Source organism: Odocoileus virginianus, chromosome 12, assembly GCF_023699985.2.
Source record: "Odocoileus virginianus isolate 20LAN1187 ecotype Illinois chromosome 12, Ovbor_1.2, whole genome shotgun sequence".
Lineage (NCBI taxonomy): Eukaryota > Metazoa > Chordata > Mammalia > Artiodactyla > Cervidae > Odocoileus > Odocoileus virginianus.
Window position 1 is genome coordinate 39,044,649 of NC_069685.1, and position 18,013 is coordinate 39,062,661.

Consider the following 18,013-nt stretch of genomic DNA (forward strand, 5'->3'; position numbering starts at 1 on the left):
GCCTTCAGACTGCGGTAAGAGTCTGATGAACATAAAAGGGAAACAAATTGGGTGGTGTTTGCAGAAATGGAGACCAGGTGGTCAGCGTAAGGAAGAGAAATTTAGAGGTTGGAACTTGACAGCGGGTACCATGTGAAAAAGGAAGGTGGATGGACCTCAGAGGACTGGAATAGTGAGATTTTTTTTTTTTTTTATCAGAAACAGAAAATAAGAGAAGCCACTGATTTGTAAGGAGGAGATCATTTTTATTTTGGAAAGATCAAATTTGCAACACTGATATCCAGGTAAATACTGCAAGTTTCCTAGAAAGACATAATACTTAAAGTACACAGATCAGAACTACCCTGGGTTAATTGGCTAAATCCTCAACATAACAATAGAAAGCAACTGTTAGTGGACACTGATTGTACTGCATTATGATCATTGCGCAATGTTCCATTTGTAGTTATATATACACACTTAATCCTGGGATAGCTATTTATATATATTTGGGTAGTAAAACAGATCTTAGGAGGCTGCAATGTTATATTACATAAAGAAATTCATTCACATTATTTTCAAGAAATAAATTCTTACAAAATGAGACCTATTTTCCATTGGGTACATATCCCACTTAAAACTGCATGGAAATCAAACTCCCTAATATGAATGAAATTTGCAAGGATAAAGAAAAGAGACTATAAGGAAGTGTAATTATTATTAATACAAATTTAAATGGTCTAAGTCTTTTTCAAGACACTTTTTTCCTATCACAGTACCATTAAGATACTACTGCCCTGGGTCCTAGCAGGATGTTAAGTCTACCGATAGGGTGACTTGTGGCGATTTTAAAATGGTTCAGATGGCTAAGCTTTTGCAACTAGAGGGTGCTGAAAGACCACAGAGGATTAGATACATCTCATTTTGTAAAGATTTAGTAATCAGTGACTCTTTTACAAATTAAAGTCTTCAATAAAATAGCCTTGAATTATAGGTTGCAGTTTGCATAAACTGTATGTAAACACACTTTATTATTGAATTAACCATCCAAGATCTCAGCTGCTACGAAATTCTCCACATAATGTAAATATACTTATTTGGCCTCATGTTTATGTTACGTGGATTACTGATAGTCTTAGTATCAGCTATGGAGAAATAAAAAGGTACTTTGGCTCTGATATTACTAAGAAATTCAAGTCTTATAGACCAGAAAGTACTTATTTTCAAGTTGGAACAAGATCAAAGCAAGTATAATTTAAGTAGTCCAGACTTTCAGCAAGAAAGAAAATGCAACTAGAGGTGAGGCCTAATGAAGTAATCATTTACTTAATTGTTAAATGTTTTGTAACAAGTCAAACATTATTCAAATAAGAAAAAAGGAAATGAAAAAAAATTAATTTTACTTTAAAATATGCTAGCATCTTAATAAGATAAAGAAGCTAAATTCTTTTAATGATTTTAATTTAATGATAATGGATTTTTCTTCCTAACTCAAGTTACTTCTAGTAATAAGGTATTTTCTTCTTGGTTTCTTAAAAATGGTATGAAATCACAATATTCATTACTATATTCCAATTTAAAATATTTATGACTCTTTTTAAGGCACAATGATTCCGTATACTCTGTATCAACAAAATAAAATCCATGAAAATATATTTAGGTTTTAAAGTGGACTAAATAGAATTTCTTTTATCAGAAATATTTAATCAATATATCTACTTTCTTATCAGAAACCAGAATTCAGCACGAATGTAGGTAAATCTAGATTTCCCTTTGTTTCAAAACTGCTCACTGGATTTTATTGTCTGGCATGGCCAACACGGGCACACTTTAAAATTAGCTGACTTTACAAATGAGGAATCTTTTTGAACTTTATTTCTCCACAGCCCCCACATAATTATAGCTGATATATTTCTACTTATAAAGTTATACCATATGTAATATAATTTTGCTTAACTGTATTAATACCATCTAAAATTATACAAGAATAAGATGGCTTTCTCTGAAAGTTACAAGGAAGATTTGAAATGCTACATACATTGGAATGCTGATCTTAACAGGGTTCAGCGTGCATACCATTTTATTATCAGAATTATCAGAAGTGTTTGCAATTTACACTAACTGGAGAGAAACGTCTGGATTTTATTTTATGTAGTATGCTTATCCTTCGTTTATTCCTAAAGCAATTATGTTTGCTTTACCTAAGTACATCATGATTAGAGCACAGACGTAACACAATCATGCTGCCATTCCACATGAAGGTGCCATATTTGTGTTACAATCCCATGGCATCCAAAATGCAATACACTGCTATGAAAATGCAAAGATTGTTCACAGATTGGCATTTATGAACGAGGTTGGTCACAATGCGATGGGATTTTACTTCATATGAATGGAAAGGGTTTATCATAAATATATAGACCAGTAGATAACGTTGAAGAATAAGAAGCAGAAAGGAAACAAGGCTCTCGCATAAAGGTCGATTCTCTTTGCTGCTGTTGGAATAACGGGTTTGGCCGGAGGCGGCTTCTTGTTGTTCTTGGCCTGAGACTTCCCAAGTCCGTTGTTGACCTCAATGGGTTTTCCATAGCAGTCATAATTGGACAATTCAAAATCTCTCGGTAAGCTTCCCACGATGCTGAAGTCATTTGATCTCAGATCAGACTTGGACGTACAAACCTTTTTGCATCTGGTCTCACCAACCTGAGAATAAAAATTAAAGACAGGGTATTAAGAATTTTTCTATTTATAAAGAATATTCAAAAGCATATTTTTAAAAAATTTGATGGTTTATTCAGTTGGCTAGTGTCTCATTTAATCCACTAACAGAAATAACAGCCCACTGATTAAACCACATAATTACCTGAACATTTATGGCTCTAAAATGTTGCCTATATAACAAGGCTTAAGTCATGGGCATCAACTTTCAGGAGGTTGTTTTATGTGAAGGGATCAAGGTATCTATCATCCTTTATCTTAGGTGCTCCCAGGCTTGTGAGAGTTCTCAGCTGAAAGACTGATTAATAATAAAAACCCAACACTGAACTATGACACACATCATATCAGTAGACTATGCAGAATACAAACATCTTCTGGTGCTTCTAAGCTTTGACTTTCCTAGGGATTCTATTTTCAAATTGAGTGGTTTATAAATGACTGAAGCATGTATCCCTTCAGTGAGACAGACTGTATCTATAAACCACACTCACAAATAACTAAAAATGGTCACAGTGATCATGAACCAAAGGCTGATGAGTGAAAGGCATTCATCACTTGTTGACTAAAGATAAAATAGCTAGAGAATCCAAAGAAATTGTGTATATTTCAGCCAGATCATATCCTACCGAGACTATTAGGTAATCATCACTAAATTTCTAAATTTGACTCAATTTCCTCAATATGCAAAATCATTATTTCACATTGAACTCTCTCTGGCCATCAGAAAAGCTCCTGGAAAAGACAGATGTATAGTGCTGACCAATGGTTTAAGGAGTGCCTCCACTGCTTAATCTTCCACTGTTCTTACTTCCAACCTTTGTGATTCACCTTTGGAATCTTCACTAAAATATTTACTACTTTTACCAAAAAAGGAACTCATGTTACCATAACTCTCAGCATACTAGAGTTACACTAGTTTTTGCCTTATTAGTATAATATGTTGAGTAATTTTTTAAATTCTATTTACATTTACTAGATTCTGCCTGGGTAAAAATGATGCTTAATATAAGACATAAAACAAATTATTCACCAGCAGTCTTTCAGGTACCAGGACACTGTCCTTTATCTGAACAGACACTGAGGCATCCTTTCTGGCAAAGTCAGGTGGCACTGTTTAGAGGTGGATAGCAAAGACAACCAACATACAATGAGTAAAAAAACAAGTGAAAATGTGTCTACACATCATCCTGGCTTTATGCATTTAAGTTATTTCTATATTTTTCAATCTTGAACAAGCACTAGTAATGCTTTTTTAAGCTGGTTTACAAATGTTGGCTTTACCATTATATTAGACCACATAGATATTTGTACAGTCCTGTTGGGTAAGCACTTTTGAGAAAGATGTTTAGGTAAATATAATAGTACAAAAGCACATAAGAAGTGGACTTCCCTGGTTAAGAATCTGCCTTCCAATGCAGGGAACATGGGTTCAAGTGCTGGTTGAGGAGCCAAGATCTCACATGCCGCACAGAAACGAAGCCTGTATGCCCACAGCTACTGAGCACACGCGACTCAAGTAGAGAAGCCTGGCTACCACAGCAGAAGAAGCCATGTGTCTCAGCTAAGACCATGCAACCAAATCAATGAATACCACACAAACAAAGAGCATACAAGAAACTGTTAATGAGTAGGAATGGGATTGAGGCTCTGGAAGTTCATCCTTCTTGAATGTCTTGTATGTTAAAAAAAATGGGAATCACCAATATATTAAAATATTTAGAAAATGTCTGTTTAGCTCCATCCTGGTTTGATAGGACTTTGAGCTAAAGGGAGCGAACCTGAAAAAAGGGGATTCCTGATCCCCGTTTTTTAATGTGTAATTCCAGTCTCCCCAGTGTGAGAGCCCGGTGGGGCTTATAAGGGAATTATGTCTTGATGGAGTCACCACTGATCCAGAGTCTGATCCAAATCAGTTTTACACAGCACCTAGGAAAATGTCTGGAGAAAATAAGGACTCACCAATACAATGAGACAGAACAAAGCCAGCAACTAGAATCGAAGTAATTTAAATGCAACTTCAGGAAATCATTCATATATATGCATGAATACATATATTTAATATTTACTTCCAGGTCTTCTATTTAAATTCCCCAATTTGAAATCTTAAAGGTCGCTTTCAGCAAGCAGTCCAGCATCACACACACACACACACACACACACGCGTTTCCACTCACACACCTTCCCAGTAAGTGTCACAAACAGAAGACACAATTTGAAGCTCCAGTTTTTCAGTGTTGTTTGAAGGATGTGTAAGCGAACTGTATAAAGACTGAATCACAACCTGCACTGGAACAGAAATGGGGAACAGCCTGTATGTAACAAACCTTTGCATTATTCTCACTCTCAGAGCAGCCTTCTGTGGGTACTTCAGACACTTCCCCCCTTTAGAATCCTCCACTCCAAAAGCACTAACGATGCTTTGGAATCCATATATCAAAACAAAGGAGGACTTAAGCTTCTGACAGAAACTCAGGAAGCATGGTTGTTATCAGTTTCTTTTTTTTTACTTCTTCTCAAAGAAAGCTGTACATATTTACTACAGAAATGCATTTACTCTGAGCTGTATTTTATTCATGACTTCACGAATGGTTTCATTATCTGTAAGTAACCAGACAAGTAGCCAAATTTATATGATACTAATCTAAGTTATACATTTAAGCACCTCAAATTTTCTATTTTTTTAACATAAATTTATTCTTATTAATAGATTCTTCCAGCAATGTTAATCATTCTAAAATTGTATTAATATCTATACAGTTTATTAAAAATGTAGACAATGTATATTTTATTTATTCTGAAAGATTATTTAAATATAGTAAATACCTAAAAGAAGAATAATTACTTCAATGTTAAAGTGATAACATGAAAAAGCACCCCCAAAAGCTTCAGTTTGGTTATACTAAATGTTTAATCATTTAATTTATTAAACTCTCTATAAATGTATTTGAAGATTTTGATATTTGAAATGAGGGGTGTGAGTATGTGTGCATGTGTTGGTAGAGAGAACCTCTACAATGGAAGTAATTTTCAATGATGTGACAGAATTGAATAAGGAATAAAATTAGGTTCCCTACCACTCATAATTCTTTACCTAATTAACTGATTTCATCTTCTTTTCCTTATCAAACAATTCATACAAACACAGCTTTCTTTAGTTATTACTCTGCATATCAATATCAAATCAAATATTTACATAAGAGTATGAAGATAAAATAAATACTATTTTGTACTTACAAAATAAATACTATTTAATAAAAACTTAAAATAAATATTATTTAATAAATACTATTTAATAAGTATTTACAAAATAAATACTATTTTAAGCATCACAATATCATATGCATAGGGACTAAATGAACTACTTAAAGTAAGACAGTAACCCTACTTAACATATTCTTAAAGGTGATCTTGGTTCTATGATTCTCTAATTTATAATTCCCCCATTGCTCCTCTTATGAACATGTGACTCATTTACTTTCATCATATAAACTTGTCATTTCTGAAAATCACTGGTAGCAAAAATGAGGTATTAATGCTACGATAATGAGACTGTCAAGGATAAAAATGATGCACATAAGAACTTCCAAAAGCTTCCAACTGTAGCCTCTAAGATTGTCTTTGTGGTCCTTCCCAGGTTGAATCTACACACATGCAAAAGCAAATCACAGTAAACAATGTCTTTGTTTTTTAATTTTAGGGAGATGTTGGCTGGAACAAAAAATAAATTCTTTTTCTTTTTTTGTAAACGACAATATTTCTTGGCCAGAAGACTTAGGTGTGATTTCATGGTGATAAAAATATCCCCTACAGATGATAAAGATGCTCAGAGGGAATAATTCCTACATATTTTGCCATATTTAAATCAATTCTTATTTTAAAATACATATCATTATCATAAAGAAATAGCAATCATATTCGTGCTACATGAATTGCAGTTCTGACTCATCTTGTGGATACTAGTGGTGGTTTAGTCACTAAGTCATGTCTGACTCTTGCAACCCCATGGACTGTAGCCTGCCAAGCTCCTCTCTCCATGGGATTCTCCAGGCAAGAATACTGGAGTGGGTTGCCATTTCCTTCTCCAGAGGATCTTCCCGACTCAGGAATCAAACCTGGGTTTCCTGCATTGCCGGTGGATTCTTTACTGACTGAGTTATGAAGAAAGACTATGAAGGATGCTGCTGCTGCTGCTAAGTCGCTTCAGTCGTGTCTGACTCTGTGCGACCGCATAGACGGCAGCCCACCAAGCTCCCCCGTCCCTGGGATTCTCCAGGCAAGAACACTGGAGTGGGTTGCCATTTCCTTCCCCAATGCGTGAAAGTGAAAAATGAAAGTGAAGCCGCTCAGTCATGTCTGACTCTTCGAGACCCCATGGACTATAGCCCACCAGGCTCCTCTGTCCATGGGATTCTCCAGGCAGGAGTACTGGAGAGGGTCGCCGTTGCCTTCTCCAATACTAGGGGTTGGAAATAGGTTCATGTGAACAGACATAGGTCCTCAACTGTTTTGATTGAATAAAAGTGGAAATATATGAGTGAAACAAATCAATAAAATATTAGGATTTGTGGAGGAAGTACCAGATTTGGGGAAGGGAGAAACCTAAACAATTATATATGCCTGATGGCAAGTGATTTTAAAAATCAGTATCAAAATATTTCTACAATTCAAATTTCACTGTGTTTCCATTAATCACCATTGTTATTCTGTCTAAAAATAAGTGATATATTTCCTGATTGAAGTTACTGAACAAAAACTTGTATTTTGAAAAGCAAAATATACTAGAACAAAAGTATTCTGAAACTAAAGGCATAATTATATTTCACGTCAGCAAAATCAATAAATTAAAAGGGCAATGGTTTTTAAATTTCCTTTTTCATATTTTCTTTCGTGTGTCAATGTATAACAATCTTCTGAATTTGTCAATCTTACACATTTGCTCTAAGTTCAATGTACCTATTAAAGTTGAGTTATTTTTGGACTCATTTTCATTTTGAAGCTTGTCTCAGGATACAAATTTCACATAGGTTCCTTTGCATCTTGGAAATTTCATTTTGTAAGAAATAAAGTATTTTAAATTGATTTCTAGAAATAAAATAAAATTGATTTCTGGAGATGAAAAGTGAAAGTCGCTCAGTCATGTCTGACTCTTTGCGACCCCATGGACTGTCCATGGAATTCTCCAGGCCAGAATACTGGAGTGGGTAGCCTTTTCTTTCTCCAGGGGAATCTTCCCAACCCAGGGATCAAACCCAGGTCCCCCACCTTGCAGGTGAATTCTTTACCAGCTGAGCCACCAAGAAAGCCCAAGAATACTGGAGCAGGTAGCCTATCCCTTCTCCAGCGGATCTTCCTGACTGGGGTCGAACTGGAGTCTCCTGCACAGCAGGTGGATTCTTTACCAGCTGAGCTACCAGGAAAACCCTGGAGATGAAAACCTCTGGTCAACTTTTCAACTCTAAAGAATTATTCTATGACTTTAGTATCAAAATGTTCTAGTAGTTTCAGATTCCAGGCATGTATGCTATTACTAGTTGCTAAAAACATAGAGAATAAAAACATAGGAGTTTTAAAATATGTTGATTTATTTAAATGTGTGTTTATTTAAATATGTTGTTTTATTCATTTGGTAGTTATTTTAAAGCTTGAAAGCCAAATTGATAATAATTCAGTCTAATATCCTGGATCCTACTTATCTTTTATATCTATGTTCACAGATCATGCTGACATGTCCTCTATTACTCTGAAAATCTGAGTGTAAAGAATCCATTTCCACCAAGACACTGGTTCATGGAATTAAGACCTAAAATTCTGCTGGCATGTCAGTAAACAAAGAATGTTGCAGCCATTAACCAATCACATAACAGCCACCACCCCCCTCTCCAGTGAGCCCTGAGGGAACTCAGGATGGAAACAGGATGCCCCCCATTTGGCAGTCAGTCCTGCAGCCACCCACAACGATGCACCCCAAAGAGACTCAGGATGAGAAAACACAGGGTCCTGGCCCAGACAGCTGAGGTGCACATCAGAGAAATGACTTCACTGAGCCCAGCCTCTTGCATCTTCCCTTACAGAGAAAAGAGCTAAATTCATTAACTTGAGAAGTCTGGCTTTTAATCTGTTAAAAGATTAACAATAACCTTTTGTTTCAACTACTTAGTCTTTGTTGTAAAGACTTGTGTAGCCTGGCTCCCCTCTTCCTCTTTGGAGCAGTTCTCTCAGCGTTCTCTGAGATGCCGTCTCCCAGGACTGAAGTCCTAAGAATACCCTCCGGACGAAACACAAGTCTCAACTTTCAGTTTGTGCATTTTTCTCCAGTCAGAAGAATATGTTAAGATTCCAAGCTCATGAGGCATGCTCTGTGACTGGGAATTTCTGCAGTTAGTCAGGCCCCAGGACATTTCAGACGATGGAGCTGACTCTGACACTGCTGGAGACCAGACACCTATTCTTTAGCACAGCTTCACTGTGTGAATCCAGATCTCTTGACCAGGGTTCAGGTCAGTGTGTTGGGGGATCAGTGGGCTGGAAACATGAGGAAGTGGGAAAAGACAGGGAGACGTGAATGGGGGGGTTGGCAGAGTCAAAAACTCAAAAAGTGAGCCTCACCCTGGGGTGTAAGGGCCTCAGGAATCCCTCCTTCTGCTAGTGTCCTGGAGAAACATCTGTGTGTTTCAGAAGGAAATCCTAAGCTTCTCACAAAGAAATGCCAGTTCTTTGATGTGCCAACATGAGCCTTTCATCAGCCATTGGCTCTTTTAGGTACCACTGGGTGGCACTGGTGGTAACAGAGAAAAAGTAAAATCCTGGAGAAGAACCATGATTTCTTTGAGAAGGTATGTTCCTGATGCATGAAGGCAGTAGGTCTGAACTGGATTAGTAGATAGGGGGGCTGCAATATGAATAGACGCTTAAGAGCAGCCCACTGATACATCCCTATTTATTCACGAGAAAGCAGGAGGCAAGGTACAGGTACAAGGAGGATGCTGAGGGGCCCCGAAAGAATGTGGGGCCCTTCTGCTCCCAGGAAGGTTGAGGAGGCACACCCTGGACGTTAGAAAAAGCAAACATAAGGCTGTGGAGGTGGAGAAAAGGAAGCAGGTCAACTGGAGACCTTGGGGGCCAAGGAAGGACATGGTGTGGTGAGTTCTTGCATTTCTTTTTCGCTTCAGATGTCCTAGATTAGGAACTGAAAATGCCAATGGGTGCAGACAGAAATAGCCCCAATAACAGCCCCTCCTTTTAGACAGAGGACAAAGGAAGGGGCGGCTTACGAAGACAGAAACCCTTCACACAATAACCTCTCTACTGGAGCCCGTCATCACAGAAACAGCTGTGGCCCCACCCCTATCCACACCAGCAAGGACCAGGCAGGTAGCTGCATCCTGCCTTCCAGATGCTGTGACAGGTGCCCAGCCCTCCCTGGAGGGTCCTGCAGGAGCCCAAGCAGGGAGCTGGCCCTCATTCCACCTGGACCAGTAACAAGGCCCTGCTGCCTGGGGAGCGAGGGGTGTTGGAGGGGATGGTGCAGGCAGGGCTGCCTCCCCACCCAGCAGCAAGCACCACGTTGCTTCTCCTCTTCCCCTGGGTCATTGTCCTAGGAGGCAGGGCTCTCCCCATGGCCAGGCATACGGAATCACCCCAGTGTCAGGAGGCCACACCGGGAAGAAAAGATGCCCAATGCCACCAGGGAGCAATGGGAGCCCTCACCTAACTGTGAGGGGCCCATCTGGCAGCAAGGAGACGGCAGTCTTCCTTCTCCTGTAAGGACACTCAGAGGAAGGCAGCAACAACAGAAAGTTTACAAAAGATGCAGAGCCTCATCACATAATATGAAATGTCCAGGTTGCAACAAAAAAATCACTCATCATACAAAGAGTTGGAGAAGATATAAAATTAAAATTAAAAAAAATACGATCAGTAGAGATCAACACCAAGGTGAAACCATATTAGAATTATCCGAGAAAGGTTTTAAAGCATGCATGACAAAAATGCATCAATTAGCAATTATGAACATGCTTGAAACAAATGAGAAATGGAAAGCCTGAGAAAAGAAGTAAAAAATCCCAGCAAAGAAAGAGAGAAAAGGAAGGAAGGACTGGAAAGAAAGAAAGAAAAAGAAAAACCAAATGGAAATTTTATAACTGAAAAGCATGTTAAACCAAAATATGAATATCAGTGGATAGGCTCAACAGGAAGATGAAGGGTGGGGAAAAGAATCCATAAACTAAAGATGTAACAGGAGAAATTACTGGGTCTGAACAAAAGGCAGAGAACTGACTAGGATGAGGAGCAGAGCATTGGTGATATATGGGCCCATAACAGAGCATCTATTTCTGGCATCACAGTCCTGGAAGGACGAGGTAAAGGTACTCAAAGAAATAATCACTGAAAAATTTTCCCATTTGGCAAGAAGCCTAAGCCTGCATCTTTTTATTTTAAACTTTTTTATTTTGTATTGGGGTATAGCCAATTAACGATTTAATAGTTTCAGGTGAACAGCGAAGGGACCCAGCTATACATATGCATGTACTCATTGTCCCTCAAACTTCCCTCCCATCCAGGCTGCCACATAACATTAAGCAGAGTTCCATGTGCTATACAGTAAAGCCTGCATTTTTAACAAGCTGAACAAACCCCAAACAGGATGACCCCTAAGAAAACTATATCAAAATACATAATTAAACTTCTCAACAGTAAAGACAAAAAAAAAAAAAATCTTAAAAGCATCCAGAGAAAAATGACTTTACCTAAAGCAGAAAAACAATGTGAATGAAACAAGGTTCTCAGAAATCACGGAGGCCAGAAGGAAGGAACACAGTATTTTTTAGGTGCTGAAAGAAAAGAATCATCAACCAGGAATCCTATTCCCAGTGAAAGCATCCTTTGGGAATGAAGGGAAACCAAGATATTACCAGATGAAGGAAAACTAGACGGATCTGTCATCAGGAGAGCTATCTAAAATAATGGATAATGAAATTCTCTAAAAGGAAAGAAAATAATAAAAGAACTTGCAAAATCACAATAAAAGAAAGATCAAAGAAATGAAAAGTATCCACAGATACAAAAAACTTTCCTTCTCCCTTTGAGTTTTCCAAATTATTTTTGATGGCACAGCAAAAATTATAATACTTTCTAATTAGGTTCTAAGGAATATTTTCAATAATTCTGTCATATAGAGAGGAAAATAAAAGGTGTTAAGAGAGGAAACATCACACAAATTGGTAACATAATGACATTAAGAGACTGTGCAAAAGTCATGTATATATATAATGTAACACCTAGAATAATGATAAAGCAAGGTAGTGATACACTTAAAAACAATACAGGAAACTCAAAAAGTCATGCTAGAAACTGTTCAAGCAATCCACATAAAAGAAGGAAAAAAGAAAGATTTTAAAAATACAGAATACACAGGAAATAAAATATAAAATCGACTGAAGCCCTAACATATCAATAAATTCATTAAATTTAAATGATCTAAACATACAAATTAAAACACGATCATGGCAGAGAAGATTAAAAGCCATCAGCCAACCATATATTGCCCACAAGAAACTCACTTCACACAGAATGATATAAACATGATGCATGGAAAAGAATGGAAAGAGATATGTTAAAGACATGATTTCTTTAAGGCCATGATAACTCCACATGAATGGATGTTTTATACTTATTCTTCATGAAGAGAAATAGGGTATAAAGAGCTCTAGGGCCTGAGGAACCTCCCTACAAGGTAGCAATGAAAAATTTGCAAACGGACTTGACTGTAGGCTCAGAAAATGAGTTGATTACTTAACAGAAAAACAAAAAAAGAGCTGCAGGCAGAACCACCTAAGAACAATTTACTGGCCTCTGTATTTAAAAGTGTGTCCAACACTCTAGGGCTCAGTGGTGGTGGTGGTGAGCAAATGGACCTGGTCTAGGGCTGGGGTACGCAGGTAGGCAAGGTTTCCCAGCTGCAGAATGGTCTGGACCTGTTAGTCTCTTGTGGAACTTCCCATGCTAAGTTCCATGGAATTGGTCCCCTGGATAAGGGTCTTCTCAACTTGAGGATATCAAGTAGGCATAATGGGATAAGTGGATAGGTGTCTTTAACCCATGACATCACCTGTGGCTCAAGGACTTATCAGTACCTGAATCTGGAGGCACTGTCCACTATTCTTAGCCCCATCATCAAGCAACAAGGCAAGGTAACGGTTTTTCAGTTCTTCAGCTATTCACCCTGCACTGCACATATCCCAAACCATGGACGTAGTTTTCCTATGGACCAGGCACCCAGTAAAGAAGTAGCCTGCCTGACATGGGGTTTGTGAAGCCCTCCAACTTGATGAGGAAGAGGTGGGAGACTGAATCAAGAACACGGGCTCCCTATGCCTTCAGTGCTTCCCCCACAGTCCCCTGGCCATTCATGAAGGCTTGTCACATGAGAAATAGTAGGAAGGTCTGGAGTTTGGGCAAGACCTCCACATTTGATAGTGAACATCATACTGAAGGAATTTAAGCATCCTTGAATTCCACGGAAGTCATCTGGCAATTTGATGGTTGATTCGCTAAGTGTTCTATTTTTTCCAACAAGTAGACTGGGCTTAATTCCTTCTCATCTGTGAGCAAGAAATGAGTGTGAATCAATTCTACCAACCCTTTACACCCACAGAACGCATTTCACTGGCCGACGTCAGATGCCATCCTTACCTGCAAGGTGCTGATGTGAACAGGTGTGCCTGTGCCATTAACAGTGTTCTTTTTAGCCACGTTTCCCCCTTTCCCATCTGCTTGCTCGGCCTTGGCAATTCTGGCTTTTTCTGCTTCAACTCGCTTGGGGTTATTGAGCATCACCTGGACGACTGCGTACTCCACCAGGGACGCAAAGCCGAAAAGGAGACAAGCGATGAGCCACACGTCCAGCGCCTTCACGTAGGACACCTTGGGGAGTTCAGCAGCCAGGGTGGTGCACTCAGAGGCCAAGCTCAGTACCGAGAAGATTCCTGCAGGACAGAGACCAGAATTCAAGATGCTTATTGCTGCTGCTGCTGCTTCAGTCGTGTCTGACTGTGCGACCCCGTAGATGGCAGCCCACCAGGCTCCTCTGTCCCTGGGATTCTCCAGGCAAGAACACTGGAGTGGGTTGCCATTTCCTTCTCCAATATATGCATGCATGCTAAGTCGCTTCAGTTGTGTCTGACTCTGTGCAACTCCATGGACAGCAGCCCACCAGGCTTCTCTGTCCATGGGATTCTCCAGGCAAGAATACTGGAGTGGGTTGCCATTTCTTTCTCCAAGATGCTTCTTACTCCCATGAAATGTTCTACAATCACTGCTCTTTGTCTGTCTCCAGTAACTGCAGAAGGAAATGGCAACCCACTCTGGTATTCTTGCCTGGGAAAGCCCACGGATGGAGGAGACAGGTGGGCTACTGACCATTCAGGTCACAAGAGTCAGACATGACTTAGAGACTAACCACCACCACCTTTCCAGTAACCCACTGTCACTCAAGTTCCTTTAAAGGATAAAGAGAAGAAGAAGTACTATGTATATAATTTTTATAAAGGAATTATTTAGTGTGGGTGAAGATGCATGTAAACACCTAACTTTTTAAAAAATAAATATAAATGTAAACCAAGGTATAAAAACCACCATTTGGATCTTATCTAAATATTAAAGATATCTAAAACTATTCCATAGTATCTCTGAGGAAGCCACAAAGCTCTCTGATTAGAGAAGTTATTTTACTTCCTAGCTTTACTCTCAACATTTATAGAGCTGAGTTTTGCTCCCTGAACTACTAAGTCAGAACAAGAATAGAACATATAAAGCAATTTTCTGATAAGGTTCAAAATTTTTAAAAATCTAATAGAAAAGACAAAGTGGAGAACATCCTGGATTATTTCAGGGAAAACAAATGATTCTAGTTTTTTAAGGAAAGAATGAAGTCTTGCTATATGTTTTATTAACCTTTATGGGACGCTAACTAGTTGTGTATCAATTTAAGTCAAATAAGTGTAAAATCCCAAAGAAGAATAGCAATAATCCATCTCCCTCTTTCTCTCTGCTCCTGCCACACTCCTAAACTTTCCCTTGGTCTTCCTTCCTAAGTATTTTCAGAAGAGGGGCTGGGAAACATGACTCGTTGGGACCATCATCACCACATACTGGGCTGGAGCCTCAGGTAAGGTCAAGGAAGCCTCCCTCTAAGTCAGGCAGGAGCAAGTTTTTCTTGGCTCTGAGAGTGAATTTCAATTATGGGGCTATGTGGACCTTTTTCCTCCTAGATGTGACCAGTTCTGAGAGCTAGTGAATATATTACCCTAATGATGAAAGATGTACTTAGCTGTCTCTGCTCTTGCACTGGGAATACAATAAGTACTATACTAGTGTCAATAATCAGCTAAAACATTGAAAAATATATATTCCATCAGTTGCTTCATTTCAGAGGCTTCTGAAAGGTGTGGAGATTTTTTATTTTTGTTTGTAAATATTGAAGCACTAAGAGACTCTCCCAGAAAGAGAGAATTTGTGTAAAATATAACTTCCGCAGATAGAAACAATATTAAGTATATGCATATACATGTATATAAAAATATTACACATATATGTATATAATAATATTATGTATATATATTTAGGCTTGCTAAACATCTCATTTATGATTATAGTAACTATCCTTCATCTTGATGAAAACTAATTATATAATAGTACTATATTTTAAAACTTAACACAGGTTTTAATGTTTTCTAACCTGGAAGTGAAAAGTAGCATAAAAATGCAAGATCTTCTCAATCATTGTCCTAACCTCAGTTAATTATACTTATGGGCACTCATTTGGTAAGTCATTTTTCCAAATCATTTTTTTAAATTTTTAATCAAATGTTATGTCAACTTAAGCAAAAAGGGGCCTTGAGATAGACTATACTGACCAGTTTTCTGTGTTTTCATAGCATTCCATTCTCATCAACAACACAGAATGTATCACATTGTAGCAAATTTAGTAGCATATCTGAACCTTTATCTTGACATATTAGAAACCTCCGAATGAAATGGAGAATAGTGCCAGATTATAGAAGGTCTTGAAAGTCCTAGTGTGGATCTCTGATTGTATTTGGTAGAGAAGTTATATTATAAAAAGAATGTTTCAGTAATGTCCCTCTAGCAGGGATATAGAAATAAACTAAGAAAGAGAAAATAGGAGATGCAGAAACAAAGAATAACAAAATGAAAGACAGGATTGATGTAGAAAGAAGGATTTTGGAGCAAACATTTTTTAAAACTTGGTTACCAGTTAAAGAAAGAAGGTAGACGGAGACAAACGTCTGGACAGAATGACTGCAGAAACATGAAATACATAATAGGAATAGGAGGCTATGGAAAAGATGTGACTTTGAAAGGAAAATACCTAGTTAGGTCAGATGAGGGTCTAGAAACAAAAACACTGGTAACCACCACTCAGCACTGGCCACCTGGACTTGTTAAAGGACAAACTGGTCAGCATCATTCGGGGGAGTCATGGTGAAAAGGGAAGGGACTCAGGCAGGGATGCTCGGGTGTTAGAAAAAGGGGATCAAAGAAGAAGAGAAGAATTAGGAGGAATAGGATATTAACGGACATTTGGGAGGTATTTAAAGTCCCAGGTGTTAAGTTAATAAAAACCATGGTGGCCAATTCCATTAAGATTTGTATCATTTTGAAGAAGTGGGAACGGAAATGGAGATGAACTGAGGGGCATGACCGTGTACCTCGTCTACAGGAAATAATATTAACATAGGAAACGTACATTTGCTCTTTTATCCTAAAATAAGAAATCTGAGAAAATAACATTTCTCTAGACAAATGATTCAGTATTTTCTTAAGACAGCTGTCAGATGGGATTATTTCACTTCTAACTAACCCATAGTGAAATTCTGCCCAAATTTTACTATATTATGAACCAATAAAAAGAAATGTGAAGCCCATCATTCATACAAATGTGGATTTTTATAATTTTAATAATGTGTTCTTAATAAAATATCCCAATTTAATGGAGCACCTCTCTAACAAATTTCAGGACTTCTTGGTTTAATATGTCTAAGGAAAGTGAAGTTGCTCAGTCATGTCCAACTCTTTGCGACCCCATGGACTGTAGCCCTACCAGGCTCCTCCGTCCATGGGATTTTCCAGGCAAGAATACTGGAGTGGGTTGCCATTTCCTTCTCCAGGAGATCTTCCTGACTCAGGGACTGAACCTGGGTCTCCTGCATTGTAGGCAGATGCTTTACCATCTGAGCCACAGGGAAGTTTATGTCTATAAATGTTTAAAATATGTAGTCCTTATTTGCCATTTGTTAATTTTCTCTTCCTAGTGCAAAAACAAATCAAGTCTAGTTCCAAATCAGGGAATATGCCATAAAATTTATATCAGTTCTGATAAATAGATGTGGAGGTATACATATATTAAATATTATGGCTGACAAATAATATAAATTATAGCAATAATAAATTACATAAAGAATTGACCTGGACAAAAACATTTATAAAGAATTCAGAGTGAAGAGAAAGTTGTTTAGCTCATCAGTATAAAAGAAAATACTTTATAGTGATGAAATCCTTAAAGGACCATTATTTATAGTGAACTCTGATTGACTATGGGATGTCCAGAGAGTTCTCATTCGGCCAATCTCAGAGGAAACATCTGTAGAATGATTCTTTAAAAGCACGTATGCTAGAAATGCACTGAATTAAAGAGGAATACCCAAAACTAGAAGACCAAAAAAGGAAAAGAAGAAAAAAATGGGGAAAAAAAAGTGTGAAGAATGGAAAGGAAAAGAAAGGGGGTTCTATCCACAACACACAGAACCAACAGAGCGAGTTTAGGAGAAACTGTACATAGCAGCTACTATGTAAACCTCAAATCGTTTTTATCCCACACGGAGATGAATTACAATACTCTCTAAATTCATACATATGTAGTTGTTACTAATAACATGAAAATTCACTTATAAATATGCTAAATTATTATATCAGCATGTTATCATTTCACATCACTCTAACCAAAGGACAGTTAAAAGCAAAACTACAATTGCTACCATGTGCAAATCCAAAAATACTTTTGAAATTTTTGGAGGAGATTCTTACAATCAAAAAGATCTTGAACCACTACTCCAGATGATAAGAAAAGACTATACGAAGAAAGAAAGGTACTTTACGTGGCCTGCTAGAAATCTGAACTGTGACCTGAGTTACTCACCTTTTTACATTTATGATTGAAAATTATTTGTTTTAAAAAATCCTTTTTTAGCAGCAACTAAAAGCATTTCATGTACCAGGAAAAGAAAATGTTAAAGAT

The 18,013-nt window shown here is 37.8% G+C and overlaps 1 protein-coding gene across 4 annotated transcripts in view; it reads right to left on the reverse strand.

Annotated features, from left to right (window-relative positions):
• Positions 1–224: 224 nt before the first annotated feature.
• Positions 225–18,013, reverse strand: part of GLRB (glycine receptor beta) — a 93,806-nt gene continuing 76,017 nt past the window's right edge. For all 4 annotated transcript variants that reach the window (XM_070474942.1, XM_070474943.1, XM_070474944.1 and 1 more), the window contains 2 exons: positions 13,390–13,682; positions 225–2,682 (listed from right to left, as the gene is read on the reverse strand). In XM_070474942.1, coding sequence (XP_070331043.1) covers positions 2,386–2,682; positions 13,390–13,682 — 590 coding nt within the window. In that variant the 3' untranslated portion in view covers positions 225–2,385. The remainder of the gene's footprint in view (positions 2,683–13,389; positions 13,683–18,013) is intronic.